Source organism: Diabrotica undecimpunctata, chromosome 7 (assembly GCF_040954645.1).
Source record: "Diabrotica undecimpunctata isolate CICGRU chromosome 7, icDiaUnde3, whole genome shotgun sequence".
NCBI lineage: Eukaryota > Metazoa > Arthropoda > Insecta > Coleoptera > Chrysomelidae > Diabrotica > Diabrotica undecimpunctata.
This window is the reverse complement of record NC_092809.1, coordinates 132,324,940-132,352,255: the sequence shown is the minus strand read 5'-3', so window position 1 is coordinate 132,352,255 and position 27,316 is coordinate 132,324,940. Positions and strand designations below refer to the sequence as shown.

At 32.2% G+C, this 27,316-nt stretch overlaps 1 protein-coding gene and 1 long non-coding RNA gene across 2 annotated transcripts; one reads left to right on the top strand and one right to left on the bottom strand.

Moving 5' to 3' along the window:
- Positions 1-1,724: 1,724 nt before the first annotated feature.
- On the bottom strand, positions 1,725-27,309 carry flr (actin-interacting protein 1 flr). Its single transcript, XM_072538236.1, has 11 exons — positions 27,005-27,309; positions 26,782-26,903; positions 22,658-22,748; positions 17,737-18,065; positions 17,363-17,647; positions 15,184-15,278; positions 9,299-9,531; positions 8,882-9,064; positions 7,757-7,950; positions 3,850-4,000; positions 1,725-1,984 (listed from the first exon to the last, which is right to left on the bottom strand). The coding sequence occupies exons 1-11, from the start codon at positions 27,018-27,020 to the stop codon at positions 1,875-1,877; spliced, it is 1,809 nt and encodes a 602-aa protein (XP_072394337.1). The 5' UTR covers positions 27,021-27,309; the 3' UTR covers positions 1,725-1,874.
- Positions 4,178-16,410, top strand: LOC140445855 (uncharacterized). Its single transcript, XR_011951450.1, has 3 exons — positions 4,178-4,658; positions 5,271-5,361; positions 16,155-16,410. It is a non-coding gene; the product is annotated as an uncharacterized lncRNA (long non-coding RNA).
- Positions 27,310-27,316: the final 7 nt, after the last annotated feature.

The window sequence follows — 27,316 nt, the reverse complement described above, 5'->3', positions numbered from 1 at the left end:
CGTTAACTGCTTAGATGACGTCGTTTTCTATAACAAGTGGCCGTATGATTTGTGGTTGCTTGCTTATTTTCATGTACTTAGTTTTGTTGGTGTTTATTATTAAAGCCATTTTAGTACTCCATACGCCTCTCATACAGATTGATTTAGTGCTCCTAGCTCTTTCATTGCTCTGGACATTTCTCTTCCATTTATAGAGTAGTAGTTTACTTTACAGTTTATAAATATGTGGTGAGTATCTATGCCATATTCCAGTGTTTTTTCTAAAATGTGTCTCAAGGTTGCAATCTGATGAATTGTCGATACCTCCATAGTATAGTGGAAAATATCTCATACGCTGCATTTAGAACCGTAATTCCTCTGTGGTTAGGCATTCAAAGACATCTCATTTTTATATATTTCTACTTTTACCAGCTAATAATTTTTTAGCATAAATATTTATTTTTTAAAAGTTATAATTATGTCAAAAGTTTATTTTCTCCCCTACGTCCGTATGATCCAAAAGATCCCCGTTATTACTAAAGCTTACTGTGTTTGCTGCTCATCGTTGTTTCCTACACCCAGTCTAGAATTTTTGTAATCTGTATGAGTTTGTACAGGTCTTCTGCTATACAAGTGTGTCCTAAATATACCAGAGTCTCCCCTTGGCTACCCATATAATTTTTCTCTTTTGACATCCAGCGCCTCGCAATAGCATAATATATGTTTTACAGTTTCTGGTTCCTTATCGCAGATTCTACAGTTAAGGTCTCCATTATAAATGCCTATTTTATTCAAGAATCTCTTACTGGTGTATGACCGGTCAACATTGCTGTTACTGTTGTCAGTTTATTCCTGCCCATATGAAGCACTTCCTGTTCTTTTTGTATATGGTCCACAAATTAAGATTTTCCCATGTGGTTGTTTTAGGATTCTCTCCCAATAACGCTCACTACTTTCTCGGACCCTGTCTTCTGCAGCCCTACGTACTTCAGCTTTTAGTCAGGGTTACAGCTAGTCAGTTTTATTCGTCCGATCCTTTTTTAGCAAGTTCATCCCTCAGTTCATTCTGGTTGAGAAACAGAGTTTCTCCAAGTATGGTGGTATTTACAACTCTATTTCTGGAGATTCTATCTGATTCAAACAAATATTCTCGATTTCTTTATGTCTCAGTGCATTTAATATAGATAATATCGAAAGGTTCCCAGGACCACCTCTTTATTTTTAATTATATTCTCTACTTTTTCAACGATTCTGTGGAGTGCTGTCTCGGATGAATTCCCTGCTCTATAGGCATGTTGATCTTGATGTTTTGGACTGGTTAGTAATATTTCATCCCCGATGTACCCGCCGAACAGTTTCTCTGTCTTCTGTAGGAATGAGATCAGACTTATTGGTCTTAGAGACTTTATATTTTCCGTCCTCTTGTCCATTGTTTAGAAATGAAAGTTACTCTAATTTTTCTCCGTGCTTTAGGTATGTACCCGAAATCTACACTACTTCTGAGTACACTGCATATTCTGCAGTACAAAAGTACCGGCCCTTTTTAAATATAAATACCATCCATTCCTAGTAAGTTATACGGTTCGTATGAGTAGCAAATGCTACTTTTGTAAATACCTCTGCAGCCTCGTTGCCTGCTGATCCCCAGTCAATTGTTGATTCCACTATTTATGATCCAGGGAAGTGTACACTGAAGGGCTCTTCAGCGGTGTCTTTAACTGGGTAATAAATTTTCAGCATAAATATTTATTTTTTGAAAGTTATAATTATGTCAACAGTATGGTACATAAATAAGTTTTAGTATAAATGCATTGATGAGAAAGCGAAAGTATACATAATTTATCAAACGATATGAGTTAATAACAAATCGCGTTAGATATATAAATATTAAAGCGCTAAAAAGGGGTAATAGTCCACAGTTTGGTATTGCAGTCTTGTCCAACGGATACTAACGTGGTATTGTCTACCCAGGCAAGTCTTGTAATTTGATTTTGAGCATGAGCGGCTGAAACAAAATAATAATTATTATGGTTACAGGAAATTACCAATTTTCAAATTAAGAACGAAAAAAAAAATAGTTTTTCGTATCATCATGACCGTCTTTATCATCAGCCCGTTACATTAGACGTGGCAACACTGCTAATCTGTCAAATAGAGGGAATATAGCGGGAAGAATACAATTTTAAAGAGTTATATTTGATTAAATTAACACACAATATTATTTATTTTACTTAGATAATGGGCACAGTCATTCGTACACAAAATACACTTTAAATATGTGATAAAATAAAAATATTTTAAAATAAAAAGTCAACATTAAATTCATATAAAAGAAATGTTGTAGGCACTTTGAAGTTTTTTTGAAGATATTTTTCTTTTTTTTGTGCCCTTTTCTTTTTTATCACTTTTTTTATATTCTATCTTGAATTGATGTAGTACAATAATTATTAATAAAAATATTAGTAGCTAAAATAGCTAACATTAAATCAATCAGAACTTCGTTTGAGGTTGATTACATGAATACATATCTCTAAAATAAATTTTCTTTTCTCTGATTTAAATCTTATTTGGCGATTTTAATGTATATTAACTTATGATAATTACATTTTAAAAATTGTTATTCAAAGTCTTTAGAAATTAGTGCTTACAATGTATTATGAACTATGGTAGTAATTTTCACAGTAATCATTGATGGAACAGTTAAATCACCCCCATTTAAAATTTCAAAATAGCTTTGGTCTTCTGTATCTTTACCCTCATTATTAACAATAACATGTATGCAATTTCTTCTTCTTTTTATGTAGACATGACTATGTTTTTCAACGTGCCTCCAGTAAGTGAGCGTTCCATCTTTTTCGTGGTCTTCCTATTGAGGAACCATCTCTTGCCGTCTTTACTACTCTATTTATTGTTATTCGGCTTGTATGATCATTCCATTCTTCTCTTCTATTTCTTAGCCAGTCCTTGATGTTCTCCACCTTGCATCTACGTTGTATATCCGTACTTTATATTTAATTGCATTTATGCAATTTGTACATGATAATTTTGTTGAAACTTTAAAATTGACATCCAGTACATACTGTAGTGCAGAATCGAGTATTTCTTGAGGTACTTTTATTAAATTCTTATCTATGATTTTCATAAATGGTTTAATATATATTTTATTACCTTCTTTGCACATTTTTAAATACTCCAAATGGGAAATGTTCAATTTAATTTGACCGAACTGTGCAGCATATATGTACATTGAAACGGCGCCTTTACCTTAATTATTTTTTCTGATTAATAGTTGTCTTAAATTAACATAATAATTGCCACCTTATAACTGCCTATAATTACCAAACTGAGATTCTATAGGTATTATCAGTTTAAAACTTTGTTAAACAATATTTAATTAACATAATAATTTACTGTAGTAGAATAGTGTAAAGCATTATGGGTATCAACAGATAAAAAAGAACTGCAATCTCCAAAATATTTCCATTTATCTATCAAAATTAAAAAGTTTTCTAAAAATTGAATACATTCATCATTTATGACACCAAATGGTTTTAAAAAATCTAAAAAACAAAAATCTTTCAAACTAAGGTAACAACATTCTGTCTTTCAATGTTTAAAGGATAAATTGTTTTGTAATTTAAGTTGGGAGCTGCTTTAATTAATAAATTAGCTTCAAATTGTTCAAATACTGGTGTTTTCGGTTTCAGAATAATAAGATAACATATTTTCAATGTGTGACCAAAGACTTAGTTTTGAAGTTGTTGGTAATATCCATCTTTATTAGAATACGCTCGAGCTTGATGAAAAGTATCGATGATCTTAAGTAATTTTAATATCGACAATTAAACATTATGAATAGTAGATACTTACATTTAATAACGATATGGTTGGCAGGTTTTTCGACGTGCCAAATAATAATACTTGTATCTAAACTACCACTAGCCACCAACAGTGAGTCTGGTGACCAGGCAACACAGTTAACCCTGGCATTGTGGAATCCCCACTCTTTGTTATTGGCAAGCTGCAAAAAAAATAATTCATAACTTTTATATTAATTTATTGTCTTAATTATCTATCAAATTTTGCTTTTTCTTCCTTAACAAAACGGATTATAGATGCCAAAGTATTTTATAGATTATATAACACAGAAATAAAATTTGTTCCGTGCCCTGACCATGAATTGGATATGCGTGTTTAATGTAGGTTGGTAGTTAGTGTAGATTGGATATTGTGTTATTATGAAATATGTCAATGTCATGTTTGTGAGTGAAATAATGACAATGCAGGTAAAAATGTAGCATGTTGATTTTATTAAAAGAAGTTATCCATCAATAACGAGTTTATTTAAGTCATTTCTAAATTAAATATTTAATAGGTTATAGGCCCAAAAGACTCTGATTAATAGCTAGAGTAAAAAATCAAGTAAAAGTGATTAATTTCAAGGATGTTTGCAGGTCAACAATTTCCTGTTCTCACAGGAGAGAACAGTTGGAAATTTTAAGTTAGTAACTTAAATGAAGCAGATTAGAGTAGATTAAATGAAAAGAAAATGTTATAAGTGCTTGAAAGTTTAGACCCCACAAAGAGAAAATTTTATCCATTAAGCTTACATTAAAAAAGAAGATCAAAAACTGGAAAACCATTTTATGAAAGAATTACAAGAGAACTGGAAGGTGTAGGTAAGTAAGATAGATGAATCAGTCATCTTATGTCAAAGTATGTCTGATTTTGTTAAATCTAGATTATTGAATAATGAGCTGTTTTATGAATTTTGACAGAATTATAAGAGAACTGGAAGGTGTGGTAGTAAGATAAATAAATCAGACAAAGTATGTCTAGTTTTGTTAAATCTAGATTATTGGACGAAGAACTGAAGAAATTTGGTAAAAACAAACCAACTAATGTGAGTCATGAAGCAGCTTTCAAAGTAAGTGAGATTAAATGCTTGAAATGTGGTAAAATGGGCCATAAATCATTTGAATGTAGAAGCAGATCATCAAATGTGAATAACTGGAATAGAGGAAGTAGTAGTTCCAGAAGGCATGTAGTTTTAGAAATTCGAATACAAATAGAAGTAACTTTACCACGCAAATTATGTAGAAGAAGTAAGAGATTTTATTAAGATAAATTCCATTAATGAAACTGATGAAAACCAGAAAATATCCTATGGTGTTAATAGTGGTGAAGAAATAGTGTAAAATGAAGGGACAGTATACCCGGCAATAAATTGTGGTATACAGATTTACAAGGTGGTACATCATCAGATTTTAATGGGGTAATTTTTGTTTTAGGTTGGTTGTACACAAAATTTTTTTATCAGATAAACTTGTGGACAAATTTGGATAAAATAAGCTTTGTTCAAATTGCAGATGAATAAAAAAGGTAAATTTAGAGGAAATCATTTCTAAACTAAATAATCAATAATGCGAAACTATGACGTCAATCCTGAAGTTGCCAGTGATATATTCACACCGCATATTCTTTTAGAAAATTAATATGATATATAATACAAAAAACAATTAAAACATTCATCAAACGACCAAGCTATTGTGTTGTCTATGTTAGCTATGGTCTGTTTTTTAACCAGGAGGAGTAATTCAAATTTTTCGCGCCGTAATGCTTGTTTGTAATTGGTCCAACCGTAGGAAAGTTTACTCCACTAAATTATGACATTTTGACACTAGTGACATTTGTGAAATTTTAAAATTCAAAATTTATATATATTTATTTATATCGACGATTTTTTGTGTTTTCTGCGTTATTCCTTACATTTTTAGATATTTCGTTTGTATTTATATAAAAACAGTTCTTTTCAGAACTATTTAGCGATATATTAGTGTTATTAAGATACCAATATGGATTCGATGCCAAGTACTAGTGGTAATTATTCCTCTTTACTTAATAACGCCGTGTAGATTTGGGTCATTTATCTTCAAATGAGAAACAATGCATTGTATAACCATGTATAAACAAATCAAAATTGATAATTCTGGAATGAAAATAACAGCCACGGTAGCAAAAATAAAACAGTTTATAATAAACATGTATAAACAAATCAAAATTGATAATTCTGGAATGAAAATAACAGCCACGGTAGCAAAAATAAAACAGGCAACAGGTTAATTTTGCAGAATAGTTATTGTTAAAATCAAGACTTACTAAAGTAATGTGCTAATTTTATTAGCACATTACTTTAGCTTGTTGTGATGTATCAAAAAAGTATTTTAATACATGTAGCGCCATCTTTGTATTAATGTTTGTAAACACTCGGTGTATGGCGTGTTGCCAATATTGATTATTACAATCAATTACAATAAAGTTGAAGTCGTTGCTATCGAACGAAACATGGCGTTTTTTGTTTCAATGTACCCCAGAAAATTCTCACTTCCACTATAATTTTCAAGATAGCTTGTATTAGAATATAAGCAGACTGGAACAGTAATATTGTAAAATTCCATTGGATTTTAGATATCATTTTATCACGAATATATTGCTTTCGTATACGTTCCGGACGATTTTCTTCTACAATATGATAAATAAACTCTAAAAATTCTTCAACTTCTTCATAACAGTCCAACATTTTTTTATTGTAATTAGAAATACTAAATAATATATATTGGAAGTTAATTCGAAAAATTATTATTCAAACATAAACAATTAAAGTTATGTGAGAATCAACGTGTGAAGGTGTCCGATACTGATTACTGGATTACCGCAAGGCCGAGATAATCAACAAAAAAAGAAGATGTATTTGGTAACTTTTCTAGTAACTTTCTTGGGTGTGAATCTGTCTTTTTAGTTTACTCCTCCTGGTTAAAAAACAGAGTTTAGTTAGAAAGCTAGAATTTCAGTCAGAAAGTGCAAAAAAATATTTGTTTGTATATTAAATTATTACATAAATAATAAATATAATAAAAATTTATCGGGGGCAATTGAGAGCTAAGTAATAATCGAATAAAATATGTGGATGTTATCAATGACATTTCTTTTTAGAACGAGCCTGGTATAATTCAATGTTATAAGAATTTGTGTAGGCGGCGATTCCCTGGAGGTGTTAAAAATAAATGTACAAAGCGTTTATCGTTGTCGGTTGGGTACCAGTCTACGTGGATAGTTTTGAAATTTGTTGAGCGAGCATAAACGTAAAAATGTATGACTTGAATGAATACAGATACATGTTGCTGGTATAACTAACGTTATATCAATGTTTTGCATGCTATAAAATGTTTATGAAGGTCTCTGTTCTAAACTTTCTAGATCAGAGGCAATTATGGAAACATTTTTTTAAGAAGATGCCAAAATGTACCGTTTATGCGATTATAGGAGGAACATTGTCATCTAGGAAGAAGGGAAACGGTAGAACAAAGTTCAGAAACGTCACCTCATCAAACTTGACAAGAACAGTATACGAAATGTAGGCAGCGAATTTTTCCAACTACTGAAAGCCTTCACAGTGAATTGGTTCGAAAAATAATTTCTTGTTCAACAACACTTCGATTATTTCTCAAAGCTAATAATTTTAAGCATAAAACCCTAGAAATAAGTCAGGCGCTTATGGAAAGCGGTAGAATGATTTTTTTAAGTAACGATTATATAAAAAATATAACACGGTATATAAAAATGAAACGAAACATTGTATATTTAGATGAGACCTTGTTTGATACTCATGATACATGATTTTATGTTTTAAATATTTTGCAATAAAAGTGTATTTAAAGGAAACTTCAATACACATAGAACTCTGTCTTTGTTTATCTCATCAATATGTATACTTTACCTTATATTCTTCTGTCTCATAAAGTACGACTTTTCTATGACCATCACAAGCTACTAAATACTTGTCGTCCGGTGAATAGGCAACATCCATTACGGGACCCAGATGGGTCAACTCTGTAACTGGTTCTAACTTATTATTTTCGAGTTTGAACACATGTACCTTATTATCTACAGTTCCTCCAATAGCAATGTGGCCTGAAAATTGATATTAAATAAATTTTTTTAAAGTTTACTCCAAAGTATCATACTTATTGTTACATAAAAAACCAATTTCACAAAATTGGTACAAATCAAAGAATTATTATTATATTAAGATAATTGCAGACCAAAAAGCTGCTTTGGTGTGCATTATAATCGCTAAAGAACATTTTAAAAGATAACATGACCACTAGAAGTGGACTTATTGGGCACAAAATGAAGGTGAAACAAAAAAGACAGATAAAACAGTCAGCATACAGTGAAAACTTAAACACAAGAGAAAAAATCGTAAACTCTAAAAAGAAGCTGTTAAGAATTACACAATGATAAAAACGACACTTACTAAGTAACATCTGGCATGACAGAAGATTAGGACTACGCCTTATGAAAATAGGGGATATTAATATATTTAAAATGTTAGGTTCATTCATCAAGGATGATTTATGATACTATCACAATTGTTAAGTTGACATGACAGGATGCCATGTGATATTGAAAACTTACTTGTTAGGCAATAAGAACCGGCGTGATGGTAGAAACACATTTTTAACGTTTTCTCCAACGACAAACTTAACACATTTAAAAGAAATGTTTATTTACATTTCACCTACATTCTCAGACGTATTGTTTTGCTGAGGTTTGATTATGTGAGTGTATGTTTGTGTAGTAAGCGGGTTAATAATCAATTTACATAAGCAATTAGTTCTAAGAGAATTATTTGAAATTCCTTGTGCCTGATAAGGGAGAGGCACGTACATACTTCAGACAATGATTTTTATTAAATTTTAAATTATATATGTTACTTCGAAAACAGAACAACCAAGCGATGAACTCTGGATTTTTTCTGCCCTTCTAACGCGTTTCACTTTGCGTCAGTTAAAAATAAAAAACCTGCAAACATTTTCATATAAAACCCAACTTTACTTACCATTCGAGGAACAACTAACGCTGGAAGGTTCGTAATCCACTTTTAAAGTGCTAAGTTTTTGGGTATCTTTGGCTACCGTAATTTCATTTACACTGGCAGTTATAATAACGTTTTCGGATTTAAGTATATCCATACCTCTCGGTTGAGAACCGAGTTTCAGACTTTGGGGTTTGTACGTATTTCCTAGAAATTAAACGAAACGTTTGTAAATAATAACACATTCTTTTATTCGTTTTGTTCCTGCAAAAGTTTTTCGAAGAATATTTAACCAAATTGTTCGTTATTCACCAATTATCTTGTTAAACTATTATCTAAACATTGCATAAGCTGAAAGTTTGTAAATTGTGACAAAAGCAGTACATTAACCTTCACAAAACTGCTGCAGAAACACAAATAAAACAAGAACTACTAACAAACCTTCCACGTCAATTTGCCTTAAGCTATCATCAATTCCGCATGTATAGACAGTTTCTTCTGACACTTTTATACCATTAACTTGATTACCGTGACCTGCACCGGCCACCCTATCGTTTTCTCCACTTTCTACGTTCCAATTGGTAACAAATCCATCATGAGAGGCAGTGTACATCGTTGTTCTGTCTTCGCTGAGGGTAAGGGCAGTGATAGGTTTATTGTGCCCTTTAATAACCCTATGAAATAAAAAATATAATAAGGTATACATAGTAACATGAGTATGAAATACAATACGGGTATAGCATGTTATGAATTGATGTGAATAAATATTATTTGTTTACAATTTTACCTTTTTTAGTAATTGACAAGGCGTTGCCTCTGCCAAAGAAGTGACAGGTTCTGACAGTGTTGTATTTTTGTAAAAAATATTGTGTTTTTGATCAAGTAATCTGGACTAAAGCTTTTCTTATTTTTCAATATGGATATTACTCCGAGTAGATTACTAATTTGGGTCAACACTTAAAGAAATATTGTCATGGTGTATGTAAGTTTAGGATATATAAAAAATATTTTGAAGCAAACACGGCGAGGACAAAGGTAAAAATAAAAAGATAAATGTGGAAGGAAGAGAAAGGCAACAACAAGCGATTATGCTTTTTTTAACAAGTGAAAATAAATTAAATTCTAGGACGAGTTTATAACGGCGAAAAAACATGTAGCGATTGAATAACTTTTAAAAGCTATTTTTTTTTTGTTGTTTATAAAAATATTACTTATCGCAAACTAAAAATAAATCCACAATTTTCATTAATTATCCAATATTTGAGTTTATTAATTAAAATTTACCCGATATTAATCATATTAAATACCTTTTTCCCAAAACGTCTTAAATCCAGGTCATATGATTTTAATTTTAGCCCTTCCAAAGGCTTACGATTTTTTTACGTCTGTATAAAGATTGACAATATAATTTGTAAATCATGAGACCTCTTCCTAAAGTTATATTTTAATTACTTTTTCTTTAAATAAAAATCTGTGATTTCTGAGTTTCATTATTTCATGGATTTAAGACATTTTGGAAATAAGCTCCTCAACTGTGGTTATCAAAACGTGTAATCAATGTTTTTTTCTTGTGCGAAGAAATGCGTCATGGTCAATTTGTGAAATACTTTCAAAGAGTCGTGGTCAGAAGAGTCTAAAATAGAAGTTTGTGATAGCAGCAACAAACAAGGGGGGTCCGATAAGTACTTAGCCTCACCGCCCGATGGCGCCACTATCGCAAAAGAGAAAACACACTTTTGTTAAGGAGTATTAAAATTGGGAAAAAAATTGTCCAATTTTGAGTCAAAGTTAGAGATTAGTTTAGATCAGCCAATAAAGAGACCAGTTAAAGAAAGCAATAACTGAACTTCAAGTTAGAATATGGAATACGATTTAAAAAATACCATTCGATACATTAATAGATGTTCTAAAGTAATGAAGGAGAGCTAGGCAAGTAACATCTCTCGCAACATCAGAACGTGGTGGGTTGGAGGGAGGGGCTTCGTATCAAGATTGCAAGGTTGAACTTAGTGCTACATTGTTCATCTTTTCTGAGGAACATAGCTGTAGCAATTTCAATTTATGTCGTGCTTATAGACATGTGCAAATTATAACAAAAAACAGAGGAAGTGGTCTGCTGATATAGACAAGAGTGACATACAAGCTTAAATTATTATGAACATCAAAGCGCACTTTGAACAACTGTTTTTGTTTTGTAAATGTTCAGGATCAAAGTTTATGGTAGGGGATGTATATATACTACCAGAATCTTCTGTTGATCTCTACAGTGATCACTGACTGGCAGTGGAAGAAATTTAGTATTCATATCCCAGCTGTAAGTTTTACACAGTGGGTGACTTTTATCTACCAGGAGTGTTGTGGTCAAATGGTAATAATGGTGCCTCGCTTGTTCAACAAATTTATCAGCCATGTTTCTTGCTCAAATGTATGATTTTTTAAATACGTATTAAATAGCAGGAATGTCTTCCAGGATCTAATGTTTACCAATGCTAACTCAGTAAAATCTTTTTCTCCAGATACACTTTTTTGTGACTCATTTCATCATAATTCTTATACTTGTAATTTTAGAGTAGATAATGAAATGTTAGAATTACTAAGTTGGGGATTTATTGTCTGTAATTGATAAGGTAATCAAATAGCGAATACTAGAAAACTATGAACAGTTTGATGATTCTATACAGAAATGCATTCAATGGTTATAAAAGCCAAAAAAGACCTATTTCCAATTAAAACAAAAATTAAATTGAAAGCATAAACAGCACTTCTTTTGAAACAGTGCCATCTATGGGCTAAGCAGAGAATTTTAAACCGTGGCCTCGTGCCTTTAAGAGTCGATAAATAAAATTGTACAAAAAATTAAATGTTCTAATGTTACATTCTAATTAATACATCCATGTTTCAGGTAATTATACGGAAGGGACTGTGTTATCATCATCATCATCATTGGTGCTACAGCCCTATAAAAGAGCCTCGACCTTCCCAAGTCTATTACGCCAGTCAGTTCTATCCATTGCCAACTGTTGCCAGTTTGCTGCGCCTATTTGTCTACCATCCTCATCTACACCATCCCTCCATCTGAGTTTTGGTCTACCCCTTTTTCTACTTCCCACAGGTTGTGACATAAGGATTCTTCTAGGAGGGTTGTTCTGCTGTGATCTTGCCAGATGTCCTGCCCATCTTAGTCTTCCTATTTTTATAAAGGATACTACGTCTTTACCACCAAATATATGTTTATATCTGTGATATATCTCGTAGTTGTACCTCCTTCTCCAAACACCATTTTCACAGATGCCACCAAATATTCTTCTCAGGATCCTTCGTTCAAATATAAGCAGGAGATTTTCATCTGCCTTGGAAATGGTCCATGCCTCAGACCCATATGTCAACACTGGCTGTATAAGGGTTTTGTATATGGTTATTTTTGTTTTTTGGCTTAAGTTTCTGCTTCTCATATGTCTACTCAGTCCAAAATAGCATTTGTTTGCTAGGATTATTCTTCGCTTGATTTCTTCAGTCATGACGTTCTCCTTGGTGATCAGGGAGCCCAAGTATGTGAATTTGTCCACCACTTCAAAGGTAGAATTATCAACCGTGAGTTGGTGGCCGATGTTTCTGGCTCTATCGTTGGGTGTTGATGCCATTATCTTAGTTTTATTTTCATTTACTTGCAGGCCCATATTTTTTGAGGCGTGTGACAAGGTGGTATACATTTCTTCTAGCTTGCGTGTTGTGCGGGCAACTAGATCAACATCATCTGCATATGCCAAAATTTGGGATGATTTATTAAAAATGTTTCCTCTGCTGTCTATTTGGGCATCCCTGACCGCCTTTTCCAAAGCTATGTTGAAAAGGAGACACGCCAGCGCATCTCCCTGTCGCAACCCAACATGCGTTTCAAATGCCTGTGATTGTTCGCCCTGTATTTGGACTTTGCAAACAACTTTACGCATTGTAGCCTTAACCAATCTTATCAGTTTATCGGGGATGTGGAATTCATCCATGGCTTCATACAATTTATTTCTTAGGACACTATCATAGGCCGATTTAAAATCTACGAAAAGATGGTATGTGTCGATATTAAATTCATTGGTTTTTTCCAGTATTTGCCTTAGCACAAAGATCTGGTCTGTTGTTGATCGACCAGGCCTAAAACCACTTTGATATTCGCCAAGAAGCTCCTCTGAATATTCACTCAGGCGACCATATAAAATACTCGAAAATATTTTGTATGCTGTATTAAGGAGGGTTATTCCCCTATAGTTTCTACATTCTAATTCATCGCCCTTTTTGTGTAGCGGGCAAACGATCCCAATACACCACTCTTCTGGGATTTGTTCTTCATTCCAGGCTCTCAGTATGATTTTATATATATGATTAGTCAGAGTAGCACCTCCACATTTAATAAGTTCCGCGGGTATACCATCACTTCCTGGAGATTTATTATTTTTTAGGTGTTTTATTGCATCCCGTACTTCCTGAATTGATGGAGGCTCCAATGGTGTATTGTTGTTTGCTCCTGGGGGTGGTTGATTTGGATCTTCTACTTCGATAGTAAGCAGTTCTTTATAGTGTTCCACCCACCTTTTCAATACTTCTTCTTTTGTATTGAGTATATGCCCCTCCTTATCCTTACATAGTCCGATCCTTGGTTTAAATTCTTTTCTTGCTTTATTTAGATTTTTATAGAATTTTCTTGTTTGATTTTCCTTTTTTAATGCCTCAAGTTCTTCCAATATTCTATTTTCATAAGTTCGCTTTTTTCTCCGATGGATGTACTTCTCTTCTCTTCTGAGATCTTTATATTTTTGTTCTTTTTCTCGGGTTCTTCTTTGCTGCATCAGTTTATATGCATTGTTCTTTCTTCTTGTAATGTCCTCGCACTCAGCATCGAACCACTCATTGCGTGGTGGTGGTCTTTGCGGCCCTAGAATGTTATTTGCTGCGTCTTTAATGTAATTTTTACACATTTCCCATTGTTCACTAATTGTTAGATTCTCTTTAGTTATGTATTTAGTTTCGATATAGTTTTGAAACCTTTCTACCGTTTGCGGGTTTTTGAGGAGTTCAATATTAAGGCGCCTTGTTTTGGTACTTCTCTCCTTCTTCGCATTTGAGATTCTAGCCCGAATTCTTGTGCCAACTAGAAAATGATCTGAATCAATATTGGCGCCTCGATAGGTGCGGACATCCATAAGGTTGGAGAAGTGTCTAGCATCTATGATCACATGATCAATTTGGTTGTTCGTTAATCCATCAGGCGAGGTCCAAGTCCCCATATGTATTTTTTTGTGTAGAAAACATGTGCTTCCTACGATCATGTTCTTTGAGGCTGCGAACGTGACTGCTCGGTGTCCATTCGAATTAGTATTATTATGGAGACTATATTTACCAATGTGCGGTAGATATATTTCTTCCCTTCCGATTTTTGCGTTCAGATCACCGATTATTATTTTAATGTCATTTCTGGGACAATTGTCATATGTTCTTTCTAATTCATCATAGAAATTGTCTTTTTCTTCGTCTTGCTTGTCCTCTGTTGGGGCATGTACATTAATAAGGCTAATATTAAAAAACTTGCCCCTGATCCTTAAGCAGCTCATTCGCGGATTTATCGGCTTAAAATCTATAACCAAGTGCTTGACTTTATTATTGACTATAAAGGCTGTCCCAAATTCATGTCTGGTTCTATGGCAACTATAGTATATATTGTAGTTTGCTTTTTGGATTATGCCATGACCTGTCCATCGTACTTCTTGTATTGCAGTAATATCAGCATTATATTGTGCTAATATGTCACACAGTTTGCGGATGTTTCCAGGTTCGTTAAGTGTGCGAACGTTCCAGGTAAATACTTTAAGATCATTATTTCCATTATTCAGGTCCTTATTTCGTTGCATAGGTCGTCGTCGAGATTTCCGTCCGGCATTTTTGACTTTCGATTTCGTAACTATTAGGTTTTACCGGGTTGGGTAGTTAACCCAACGCCAAACCCCCTTTTCGGAGGGCCATTTCACCCACTCTCGTCAGTTCCCGACCCAACTTTCCACCCGGGTTGGATACCAGATCTCCAGCTGGGTTGCTCGGTTAACAGGGGACACCAGCGTGAAGGTGAGAGTCGGATTTGAGTAGAAGAGGCTAGTTGGAGTAAACTGGAATCAACTCCATGTATTCGCATTCTACCCCTTTATCCCCCGGGACTGTGTTATATTCTGAACAAATTAAAATTACACAAAGTCTGACTGTGTTTGTCGAGTTTTGCAGAAGCAGCTACGATATACGTTCTAAATAGTAATATTAATAATGTTATTGTTTACAATATTTCCTACCTTAGGGGTTTAGTTGGATCATTGATGTCTAAGTAGTTAATAAAACCATTCAGAGAAACGGTTAGGAGGTAGTCGCCTTGCCAAAGACACGACACCTGAAATGACAAAAATATGATGATTTTTAGGATAATTATAAATAAGATTTTTAACAAAAATTCAAGCTTTGTACAATGAATAAGCTGGTGGTGGGAAATCAGTAAATATGACTACACTGCAAACCATCTATATAGGGAGGGGGGCGCAATAGCTATTTTTGTTTAATTTTTTTTAGTTTGTAACGTTTTAAGTAAAGGTCACACGTTTGTTCTTTTTCTTTAAACAATTATTTTATTCCAATTTTTGTCGATTTAATTCATTAGTTAACTTTCTGTTTTATTTTACTATTTTTATTCTAAAAATAGTTGGCGCTCAATTCTTCCATCAACTAAATACCCTATTTAATATTTTCTTCTACAATTTTAGTACCTAGTTTCGATTCTATAGTCCATATCTACGCCATAGACATATGTAAAATGTCGTATGATATTTGTGACCTACTCCAAGCGACAAAATATATTTGTCAGTTGGCGGCTCCGTTCTGTCATATCAGTATTCACTTCTAAATTATGGAGGTGGCAATGTTTTTTCTGCATCTTATATCTATTTAAATTGGAATTTCTGCTCGTAAATTTATTTACATCGCCATTGGGGTAAGTTGATAATTCTTTATATTTACTATTTAACCAATATCCAGTGTCTTTTTGATAATTTCTTATATTTTTTTGTACATATCCTCCAAGCCACATGTCTTTCTCAATGTATTAATCATATATGCAGCTAAAATCTTTAATGTAATTTAACTAATTATTTGTTTAATAATTATTGTATTCATTTAACCTTTGCCATCTGCTTTTTTTATATATTTGTTAATCTTCTGGCAATGAAATGTTTGAAATTTTATGCTATCGCTAACACAAGGTTTCTTATTTTAGTTTTTCGGCCTTGATTGTGAAATAAATTTCTCTTGTTTCCCCTTGTTGGATGGAATCCCCGACATCTTCATTAACTTTCAATTCACTCATTCAGCTACAACCCATCCAACCAGCATCTGAAGCCATCAACAAGTTATACTATCAACTACATGAAGCCATAAGTATCAATTTCAAATTTTTGTATAGCTGTAGGCAAGATGTGCTTTGTTGATATTAAAATTTCATTTTATTTTTTGAATGTACAATAAATATGATTAGTTAATATGTTTTATTTATCCATTACAGGTGAGTCACAGATATGATAAACTTACCACTCAAAGGGGAGGGACTTTTTGACCAAACATATTTGTACAGCATTTATAAATTAGGTTGGTAATACAAAAATAATGACCTGAGATCTAATCCCGTACAAAAATATTGATACCAGGAGTAGGGAAATTTTTTTTAATGTTAAAAATTTAAACACTAAATTTTTAAGCTTTTTCTAATATTTGTAGGACATAAAATTCGTTCCCTCGTTCCTTTTCCAGGTATAAACCCAGTTTGAGCATCAGGTATCTGTGGGAGCAAGAAAGGTTTTAAGTGGTCTTTAATACGAATCAGAACCTTACTTGCATGGGACATAAGAACTGATGTTCTATAGTTTCTACAGTCTGTAGGTGAGCCCTTCTTGTATAATGCTTCTAGTGCAAATGTAAATTGACTCACACAATTTTCCTTTGGCCACTTAACGTATTGCCAAAGCATGTCCATACTTATGGATTGTACCGATACATACTTTTACCATTGCTTTAATTATTTAAGCCGTTGTGTGATTTACTTTTAGTAACTGCACAGCCTCTTCCACGTCCGTTCTTAGAAATGAAGGTTCGATCTCTATCTCTCTAGAATCTATGATTGTGATTGAAAGGTTTCATCAGTATCATGTAACAATTTCTTGCAGTATTGTTTCCAGCAATATTGCTGACATCTTGATTATTTATCCATCATTCATTATAATTTGTATTTTAATTCTCAAGACAAATTCTAAACTTCTTAATGTTGTTGTGATCAGAAGTATGGTATTAGAAACCTACTAAATAATTTTAAGACCCAAATTGTTTCCACGGAGCTTGTAACTTTGTGTTATAATCACATATTAGAAACTTAAACAATAGAAACAATAATAATAATAATAATAATAAATTTAAAAACAATGTTAAACTTACTTGTTGGTCATCTACTGTGTTTCCTAAGACAAATTCGGAGACTACTTGCCTCGTTTCCACATCCCACAACTTAGCAGTCTTGTCTCCGCTGGCAGTCAACAGCTGTTTTCCGTCAGGACTCCAAGCAACACCATAAACACCCCCCGAATGTGCTGGCGCTCCAATTTCGCCTACCAAGTCGGACGACGTACCGTCATATAGGAAAACTTTACCGTCGAAACCTGCCGACGCAAACAAGTTTCCTGAGGGTGAGTATCTTACAGCTTGAACGAAGCGTGAGTGTTCCTAAAAAAATAAATAAATGGAGCAAATTGTGACATCGCGTAAATTATTTCTTACAATTTTCATCACTAGATTTAATTTTAACTGTGTACCTGTTTCGTCATCTTAAATTTGAACGGTGGTCCTTCAAATATAGCGATGGTGTTGTCTTCTGATCCGGTAATAAGTCTGAAAGGCCTGGATGGTTTAAAATCGCAGGAGTTTATGGGTTTAGACTGACCAGATATTTCTCCGACAGACGTACCTGTTTCCGACATAAAGACATGTCCGAATCGTTCACGGCCTTCGCCTACTACTATCATCCTCTGGTTATCTGGAGACCATGCGATGTCTTTGATCGGGCCTCCGATAGGGTGAAATTCGTTTTTGAGGATATGTTCTTTGTTCACCGTGTCCCATATTCTTATCTTACCAGACTGATCTGAAGTATAAACAAATCAGGTTTCTGTTATAATTCATTTTAAATATGTTTATGAATAATTTATTAGAAGTATCAGTATCAAGTTTTGCGGCAAACAGTCAAACCAGAATAGCGCCATAAAATTTGAAAGCAAGAATGTCGACCGAAACTGGAAATTGAAATGAAAAATTGGAGTATCAATCCACCATCAAGTTACTATATTTGAAGGGGTTAAGATTTAAGCAAATTTATGAAGATATGCTTAATACCCTTGGCGATCAATATCCTTCGTATGTGACCGTGAAAAATTGGATTTTCAGCTTCAAAAGAGGTAAATTATCCATTGAACGTGAAAACCGGTCAGGAAGGGCAATTTTTGTGTCAATCCCCGTAGATATCGATGCAGATTATGAAATAATTTTATCAGACCGTCGAACTGGGCTAAAACGAATATCTGAGGCACTGAATATTCCTTAGACTTCTGCAAACTTCTAACCCTTAAGTTCTGGATGAAAGATTGAATCTGCAATCGATGGAATGAAGACACTCTGATTCTCCAAGGATTGAAATCTGCCGGAACAGAAAAGTCCTGTTTCAATTTCTTGGGATCACCAAGGAGTATAATACTGATTGATTTTCTGAATAATGCTAGAACAATAACTAGGAATTATTATTGGACATTACTTATCACCCTACTTATCAAAAAGATATTTTCTTTTTGCAGGATAATGACTCTGCATACAAATCGTATGTTTAGACGTATTTTCACTTATAATTATAGTTTATTCCCAATAAATAAAGTAGATAAATTGTGTATGCTTTTGAAAAAATGTGATATACATGAGTAACCTTAATATACTCGCTAATTATTATAATCTATTAAACCTTGTATATGGAAACTATTTTTGTGGTAAGTATCTCATGAGTGTGACATAAGTGTAAATCTGGAATGAGTGTAAATCTGGAATGAGTGTAAATCTGGAATGAAACTTGTTCCAAAACTGTTCAAATTAATTGAAAAACTGCAGAATGAGGTTAATGATATGAAATTGCAGAATTCTAAAAACCAAGAAGAGGATATTGTCAGATATTTGAAAGACAAAAGAGAATGAACAACTTAATCATTCATAATCTAGGTGAATCTGTGGATAGAAGAAATGCTGCTTCTGATGATTTGGCTACTGTGACCTCAATTTTCAAAGATATTACTCAAGAGGATATTAAAGTTGTCAAAGCTGTTAGATTTGGTAAGAAAAACAAAAATGGTGCTCGTTCCCTAAAAATTGTATTAACAAATACTTTTGATGTAAAGAATATTTTAAAAAATAAGATTCAAGTTGCCAAAGCAAGAAAGATATTTATAAATACTGATTTAACCCCCCAGCAACTCAACAAACTCAATGAAGTCAAAGAGGACCTCAAAAAACGCCAAGAACAAGGTGAGAAAGATTTATTTATACGATATATTAAAGGTATACCTGAAATTTGCAAAAATGATAATTCCACACAAAAAAACTAGACACAACGAAACATATAAGCGTACCTCCGTTATCAATTTATTATCAAAATGTTGGTGGATTAAGAACAAAACTAAAGTCTCTGGAAATTGCCATAGCTCAATGTAATTATCATATAATCATTTTGGTGGAAACTTGGTTAACTTGTGAATATGGCGATGCAGAATTAGGACTTATTGGTTATAACGTGTTTAGAAATGATCGGAATCCTGCTTCTACATGAAAAACTAGGGGTGGAGGTGTGCTGATTGCTGTTAAAAATGACATAAGTGCGCAGAAAGTGATAATCCCCGATTGTGAAGTAGAACAAATTTTTGTATCGCTGAAAGTTAATAATAAGTGCATAGTTTTGGGTGGAGTTTATATCCCTCCTGCATCCGACCTAAATGTATACATGTTGCACTGCAGTTCAGTTGAATATGTGATGGAGAAGTGTGAAAACTTGTTACTGTGTGGTGATTATAATTTACCAAATGCTTCCTGGAGTAATGACAACTTTGGATTAAATGTTGAATGCCCTGAAGACTATCCTGCTGTGTATTTGGCTAATTCTTTTGGTTATTTTAATATGTTTCAAATAAACAATTTACCTAGGTAATAGTCGTAATGTCTTTCTAGATTTAGTATTTACTAATTTAAATAATGTTGATGTAGTTATTCCACTTGATTCACTATTTGATAATAGTATCCACCATTCACCTATAATTGTAGAATTAACTGGTTTTGAAAAGCATGATCAACTGAACTACGAAGAATTTTATTATGATTTTAAAAATGCAAATTACATTGGATTAAATGATTACTTTGCAAATTTAAATTGGGACTTACTTTTATCAGATGATGTGAATTACAGCTTAGCAGTATTTTATGATTTTATGTTTACAGGTTTTGACTTCTTTGTTCCGATCAAAAAATTTAAAACAAGTTCGTTTCCGATTTGGTTTAATGGTAAATTAAGGAAGTTGATATATTTAAAAAAGAAAATACATAAGCAATATAAACTATTTGGTAGAAGGGATGATTATTTAAGATTTTCTCAGTTAAGAAATGAATGTAAAAAAGTCTCCTCTCAATGTTATAGTAACTATTTGAATAATATTGAGAATGGGATTCTATCTAATCCTCGACATTTTTGGAAGTATATCAATAATAAACGTAAAAGTTATAATCTGCCATCTAATATGTTCTACGGTGATAGTACAAGTGATAATGCTCAAGACGTAGTTAATCTATTTGGTAAGTTTTTCTCAACTACATATTCTAATTCTAAAATTAATCAGACACCAATTTTTAACTATCAGCATAGTGTAAATGTGAATAATTATAGTATTGAGGTCTCTGACATAATTGATAGTGTTTTAAAGATGCCTTGGAAATTATCGCTTGGACTAGATTGTTTGCCAGCTTATGTTCTCAAGCATTGCATTTTTACTCTTGTAAAACCTATCTGCTACTTATTTAATTCCTCATTGAGTACCGGCATCTTTCCTGATCTTTGGAAGACTAGTTATCTAACACCAATTTTCAAATCTGGTAATAAAAATGATGTTGAAAATTATCGAGCGGTTTGTAACCAATCTGTATTACCCAAACTTTTTGAGTGTCTTGTAAATAACTTTTTGACATGGAATTGTAAAGATTTAATTGATGTTGGACAACATGGCTTTTCTAAGGGAAAGTCTACATGCACGAACTTAATATTGTATACGAATTTTATAGCTAATTCAGTGGAACAGAAGGGTCAGGTTGACGCTATCTACACAGACTTCTCAAAAGCCTTCGATAGAGTTAACCATGATCTGCTTATTGCTAAATTAAATGGCTATGGATTTGGAGGTAAAATAATTGAGTGGATAGGTAGTTATATATCTGGTAGATGTCAGTATGTCAAAAATGGAATTGTTTATCTCAACGAGTATCTGTAACCTCAGGAGTTCCTCAGGGGTCTCATATTGGACCTCTCTTATTTAATATATTTGTTAATGATTATATTATTATAATAATATATAATATATAATTATATGATATATCCTCAGTGATTAAAAATAGTAAATTTCTAATGTTTGCTGATGACCTTAAAATATTTCGAAGAGTTAATAACCTAGTTGATGCCTCTTTGTTACAGAATGACATTAAAAGCTTAGCTAGTTGGTGTGAGGTAAACATGCTATACTTAAATATACAAAAATGTTTTAAAATTACTTTTGGAAGAACAAGAGAGTTTGTAAATTATGATTATTGTATAAATAATGTACCTTTAGAGGCACGTCATAATATTAAAGATTTAGGTATAAATTTTGATTCTAAACTAACTTTTAAACATCACATTAACGAAACTTCAGCTAAAGCTTTAAAAATGTTGGGATTTATTCTTAGACTCTGTAATCAGTTTTCAGTTCAAACTTTAAAAATGTTATACTGTAGTTTAGTTCGATCAGTTTTGGAGTATGGTTCTCTCATTTGGTCTCCTTCATATAACAGTGACATCTACAGTATCGAGAGAGTTCAAAATAAATTCTTGAGGGTATGTGCTTACAAAATTGGTTTTATTAGACATCAATACACATATGATGATATACTGTCAATACTAAATATCTCATCACTGCATGATAGAAGATGTCAAGCGGATTTATGTTTCCTTTTTAAAATTATGAATGGATATGTTCAAGATCCAGAGTTACTAAGTTTAATAAATTTTAATGTTAATACTAGAAGAACTCATAACACTGAGATTTTCAACATTCCATTCCACACTACGAATTATGGCCAAAATGAACCCATTACAAGAATTTTACGAACTGCCAATGAGCACAGCAATAGTTTAGAGTTATTTGGAATATCTACAGCAACATTTAAGAAATCATTTGAGAGATTTTGAGCATTATTTAATAACTTAAGCTACTACTTTAATTGAATTTTGTTTGATTTTAATTTTGGTTTGTTTTTTATTAACGCAACCTATATATAAGCTTTGTAAAGGTTGACGTCATATTTCTGTAAAAATGGTATATCCGTTAATTAAATAAATAAATAAATAAATAAATAAATAAATAAACATATGAGCATGTTTGTTTAAGTACAATATGAAATACTCACCTCCAGAAGCTATATAGAAGCCGCTTGGAGAATACTTGGCAACATTAACTTGGCACGAGTGTTCTGTATACACATCAGAAATTGAAGGATTCTAAAACAAAGTTCCAAATTATATCAATGTATATGTTTATTTTGTGTTTAAGTGTGTGTGTCATGTTCTCAGTTGATCCGAGGACGTTTATTTGCTGATACCTTATTCACATCTGTTCTATATATCCATAGAACGTTTCCTATGAATCATTGGAACATGTCGTTTCGGGAATGAAAACTTCACAGCCAAGTCTGTCCTGTGCAGAGTACTGAAAAGCTAACCCACGGTTCAAGACGACAAGCAGGTATTACAGGTTATTTGAGTATTTAAGTGTATCAAGGGAGATAGGCTCTAACAGTCCATATCTTCTAAAGCTACATTGTTTTCCATACTTAAAAAGGTATAGCCTAGAAGCCTGGATTCATTTCTTCCTAATGTTTTGTCTCCGACTATGGTAGACTTAAGTGCTGCGGAAACCTTCAGATGTCAAAGGAACAGTAAGATATACCTTCGATCGAAGGCTTTAGAGAGAAAATTGTTGTATGTAACAGACACACGCAACAAAACCACAATATGTGGAAGATAGTTGCATTTTTGGCTATTGAATATGTACATAGAAAAATATTGAACCATAACTTATCGTCTACTGAGTTTCGGCCCATAACGGCCAAGAATTATCATCAAATGTTTACAAGCATGGTCGAAAAATTTTGTTATAAAAGATATACGAAGTCTACAAGCAGGGATTGTCACCATACAAAATTAGTTCTATTTTTATTCTTAAGCTTTTGGGTCATTCTGTATAGCTTTTTATTTTATTTATTAATTACTAACTCATATTAATAAGTAGAAGTTACAAATAATTCAAGCTAAGTTGGTGATTGGTCCCATAGATATTCCCATCTGCGTTTTTAACTTTCGGATTGGTTTTAACCACTGCAGTTGAGTGTCTTTTGGGTTGAAGCCTTACTTCAACAGTACCCTTTGTTCGTAGCGCAATTCACATTAGCTTGATGGGCGTTTTTCGGTACTTGCTGAGTTTCTCTACAGAGTCTTTACTTGTACTTAGTCTGTTTTTGTCCCACGACAAGCTAGGAAATAGAATCAAAAGCTGGAAGAAGGCTAATGAAACCTGGGTATTGCCTGAATTGAAATGACCTTAGCTTTCATTCAGTTATGTTCACTTTGTATAATTGTTAGCGATCATGACAAAACATAAAGCACCTCTCCACCACAACAAGATCTCACAGTTCTTGTAGGGGTTTTAGCTATTCCAGTTTTAGGCAGAATATGAGTGAAAAACATAAGATTAGTTCAGATAGAATAAATGTGACAAGGTCTCAACAGTTCTCAAAGGGGTAAGTCAGGGGTTATAGCCACTCATATTCTAGGATAGATTTGACTTATAAACACGATATTAGTTGGGATGAGCAGTATTGAAAAAGATCAGTCACTTTCTAGGATTTCAGCAAAATATTTTAGTTCATTAAATATTAAGTGATTTTAAGCAATATTTATGTCATTAATAATTTGATGTTAATTAAAAGCTAATTTATTGAATATGAATTATATTTCTTCTTTTTGGTTCAGGTATGTCACACTCAGTCAAGGAAGTCAAGTTTATCTACTATCACTTTCACTCCTGAAGCAACATTTTTTATCTATAATCCCTTTTTTACACCTTTTTTTATTAAAATCAATAATTATCCTTCTTAAATTTAGTATCAGGTAACAAGCTGATTTATCATGATTCATACCTGGTATCCCATTTAAAAGCTTTTACCAAGTTCTGTTTAATATATTGGTTTGATCAATGGAAGTATTTTTACATATTTCCTGGTTTTCAACCAATTAAAAGTTGTTTTCCCTTTACTAGATATGTTGAGTTAATAACCTTAATGATTATCTATGCTTTTAATTTCTTTTGTGTACAAACTAAGCTCTTTTAGTTAAGTAAGTAAAAGATTGTCTAAAGTTAAGTGGTATACAGAGTTAGCCTCTCCTGTTATCTTGTTTCCTCACAGTCATTTTTCGTTGTAGAGTTCAATATTGGGGTTTTTTAAATGATTTCCACAATAGATGGAAGTTTTGGATGTCCTCTCTATTGTTGCAACTTCCTTCTGCTTCCATTTATATAGCTTCTCTATTGTTCTGGTTTTATAGTATAACTATAGTGTGCCTATTTATTTTTTTACCTCTGGCAAAGACAATAACAGATGTTAAAATGCCAAGTGATTTACAGGGCAGACATTTTCAATTTGCTTGTCATCTCTATTTTTGAGACTACAGTGACTAAAAACATTTACACTATGGTTTTTGAATTGATTATGAGCCAAATGGCTAAATAAATAATGCACATCCACAAAAATAATAAAATTCTTTTATCAGGATAATATACTCATCCATAAAAGTGTTTTGGCACTGAAAATTGGTAATTAATGTATTTAATTTGGTAAATTTGGACATCCTCCTGAACTAGATTTGGCTCGCTTTAGCTTTCATCTATTTACAAATCTTACAATATTTTGACTAAAAAACATTTTGAATCTAATAAATATGTCATATTAATGTAAAATATGCATTTTCAATTGCATATTGAGGAAATATTGGACAAAGTACATTGAACTATTAGGATACTACATTATATGAGTTTTTTTTTATTCAAAAATTGATGTTTTGACCACTAGGTCAATACATTTTTAAGATAACTTATTCTGTAATGTCATTTTTCAATTATTAAATTTACAATAAAACAATACCTGTTCTATAAAGGTTTGTGTTCTACAGAATCCATTTTTAATATCAGAATACAAATGAAAAGGTATTTTATCACTCAATTATAACATGTTTGACCACACAAGATACTTTCATACACCTTGAAATTGGGAACTAAATAGTTTGCTGTCTAACGTAGTACATAGTGCCTATATTCTAGGAGCCATATTTATTGTGTTCATTTGTTTGAAATATAACACAACTGGATTATATATAAAGGAAACAGTTTATAATTGAAAGTGTACAGCTCTTTCAGTTATCGGATTCAAACATTATTGGACTTTTTTCTGTCAAATGCTAATTTACAACCTTTTCAGCCGTTAATAAAAACTTTTGATTATTTGTTTATTCATTATTTTTAATCTATTACTCTTAATGTTGGCTTCTAGTTAGTGTTTTTCCTCTCTGTTCCCATTTTTGTCTATTTGGGTTGGTCAATTTCTACTCTTCTTTTAATTGCTAATATTTCTTATTAAATCAATTGATATCTTTTAGAAATAATGAATAATGGACATGTATTTGATTGTTTTCCATGATATGTATGTATTCATAAAATATGTTAAATTCTTTCTTTACTTGGATAAGTGTTATCTCCTCTTTCTTGAAAAATATTTTGGTATAAAAAACCTTTTTAAAGCATATTTTGCAAATTCCTGTTTCTATAACAAAAAAATTTAATAAAGGATTCAATAGTGTAGTATAAAAATAAAATCTAACTTAGGTATGTTAACAGAAGTAAGACATGTTTACCAATCTATCTCTTCCTTTTTAATTCAGATCTAAATAAAAGGCATTAGAATTTTATTTTTTCTGTAAATCTAGAGGAGGTGAAGAAGTATAGAACTTATTAATTATTCTGTGATATATGATAGCCTTATATATTTATTATATTGGGAACACTACAAAAACATTTTCTATTATATAGTGTCAGTAGATTCCATTAAACATGAATAATAATGTTTACATTACAGTTACTTACTTTAATTTATTTAAATAAATGCCTTAAAATTGTATCAAGACATGTTCTGGTCTTTTTAACATGCATATATTTTATTTATTTTAATAATGCATAAAAATTAAATATAGTATATGACTCATAATTATATTTAGTTCACCTTTAGCTATTTAAAAACTATAATTTCATATTATCAGATATGATATCTAAGGACTGTGTACCTCTTAAAATACTTCACTATACCAACTTCCTATTATTATGTTTATAGACTGTTTTGGTCTATTTATATACCATTTCACTCTCTTATTATAGCATCTGAATTTCTTGACCATATAAATCGAATTATTCTAAAATATATATTACCTCGATATTTCTTATGATAACAGAGTTTCCATTAGTATATAAAAAATTCTTTCCTTTAGGATCTCCACCCAAAACAAGTGGTTGGCCTCTTTGAGTTCTAGGCAGAGCGGCATATATACTTTCTATAAAATGAATAAAAGAATTATTATTATTAAATAAAATTCACAAAGAGTTATACAAATTCAATGAATATTTACGCAAAAAAATAATAAAGATAATTTACTTGGTGTGTAGGACATTTTTCCGGGCGGCGTTTTCTTCAATTTCTTTAAATATTTTCTTATCTATACAAACAGAATAAATAACTTGTTTCTTGGCTAATGTACAGCAATGGTGTATTTTTTATAAAAGTAAAAGTTTTATCTTAGAACTGAATCACTAAACCGTAGCTTAGCGGTTATGTTGCCTTATAAGGAAAAGTATATAGGATAAATCTTTTGACAACACTTGACAACTGGACTGGAATAGTATCAAATCTGTGGCCAACCTCTGAAATTTTAAACACGATATACTCTGCCACTCTGTCTATCGTTTC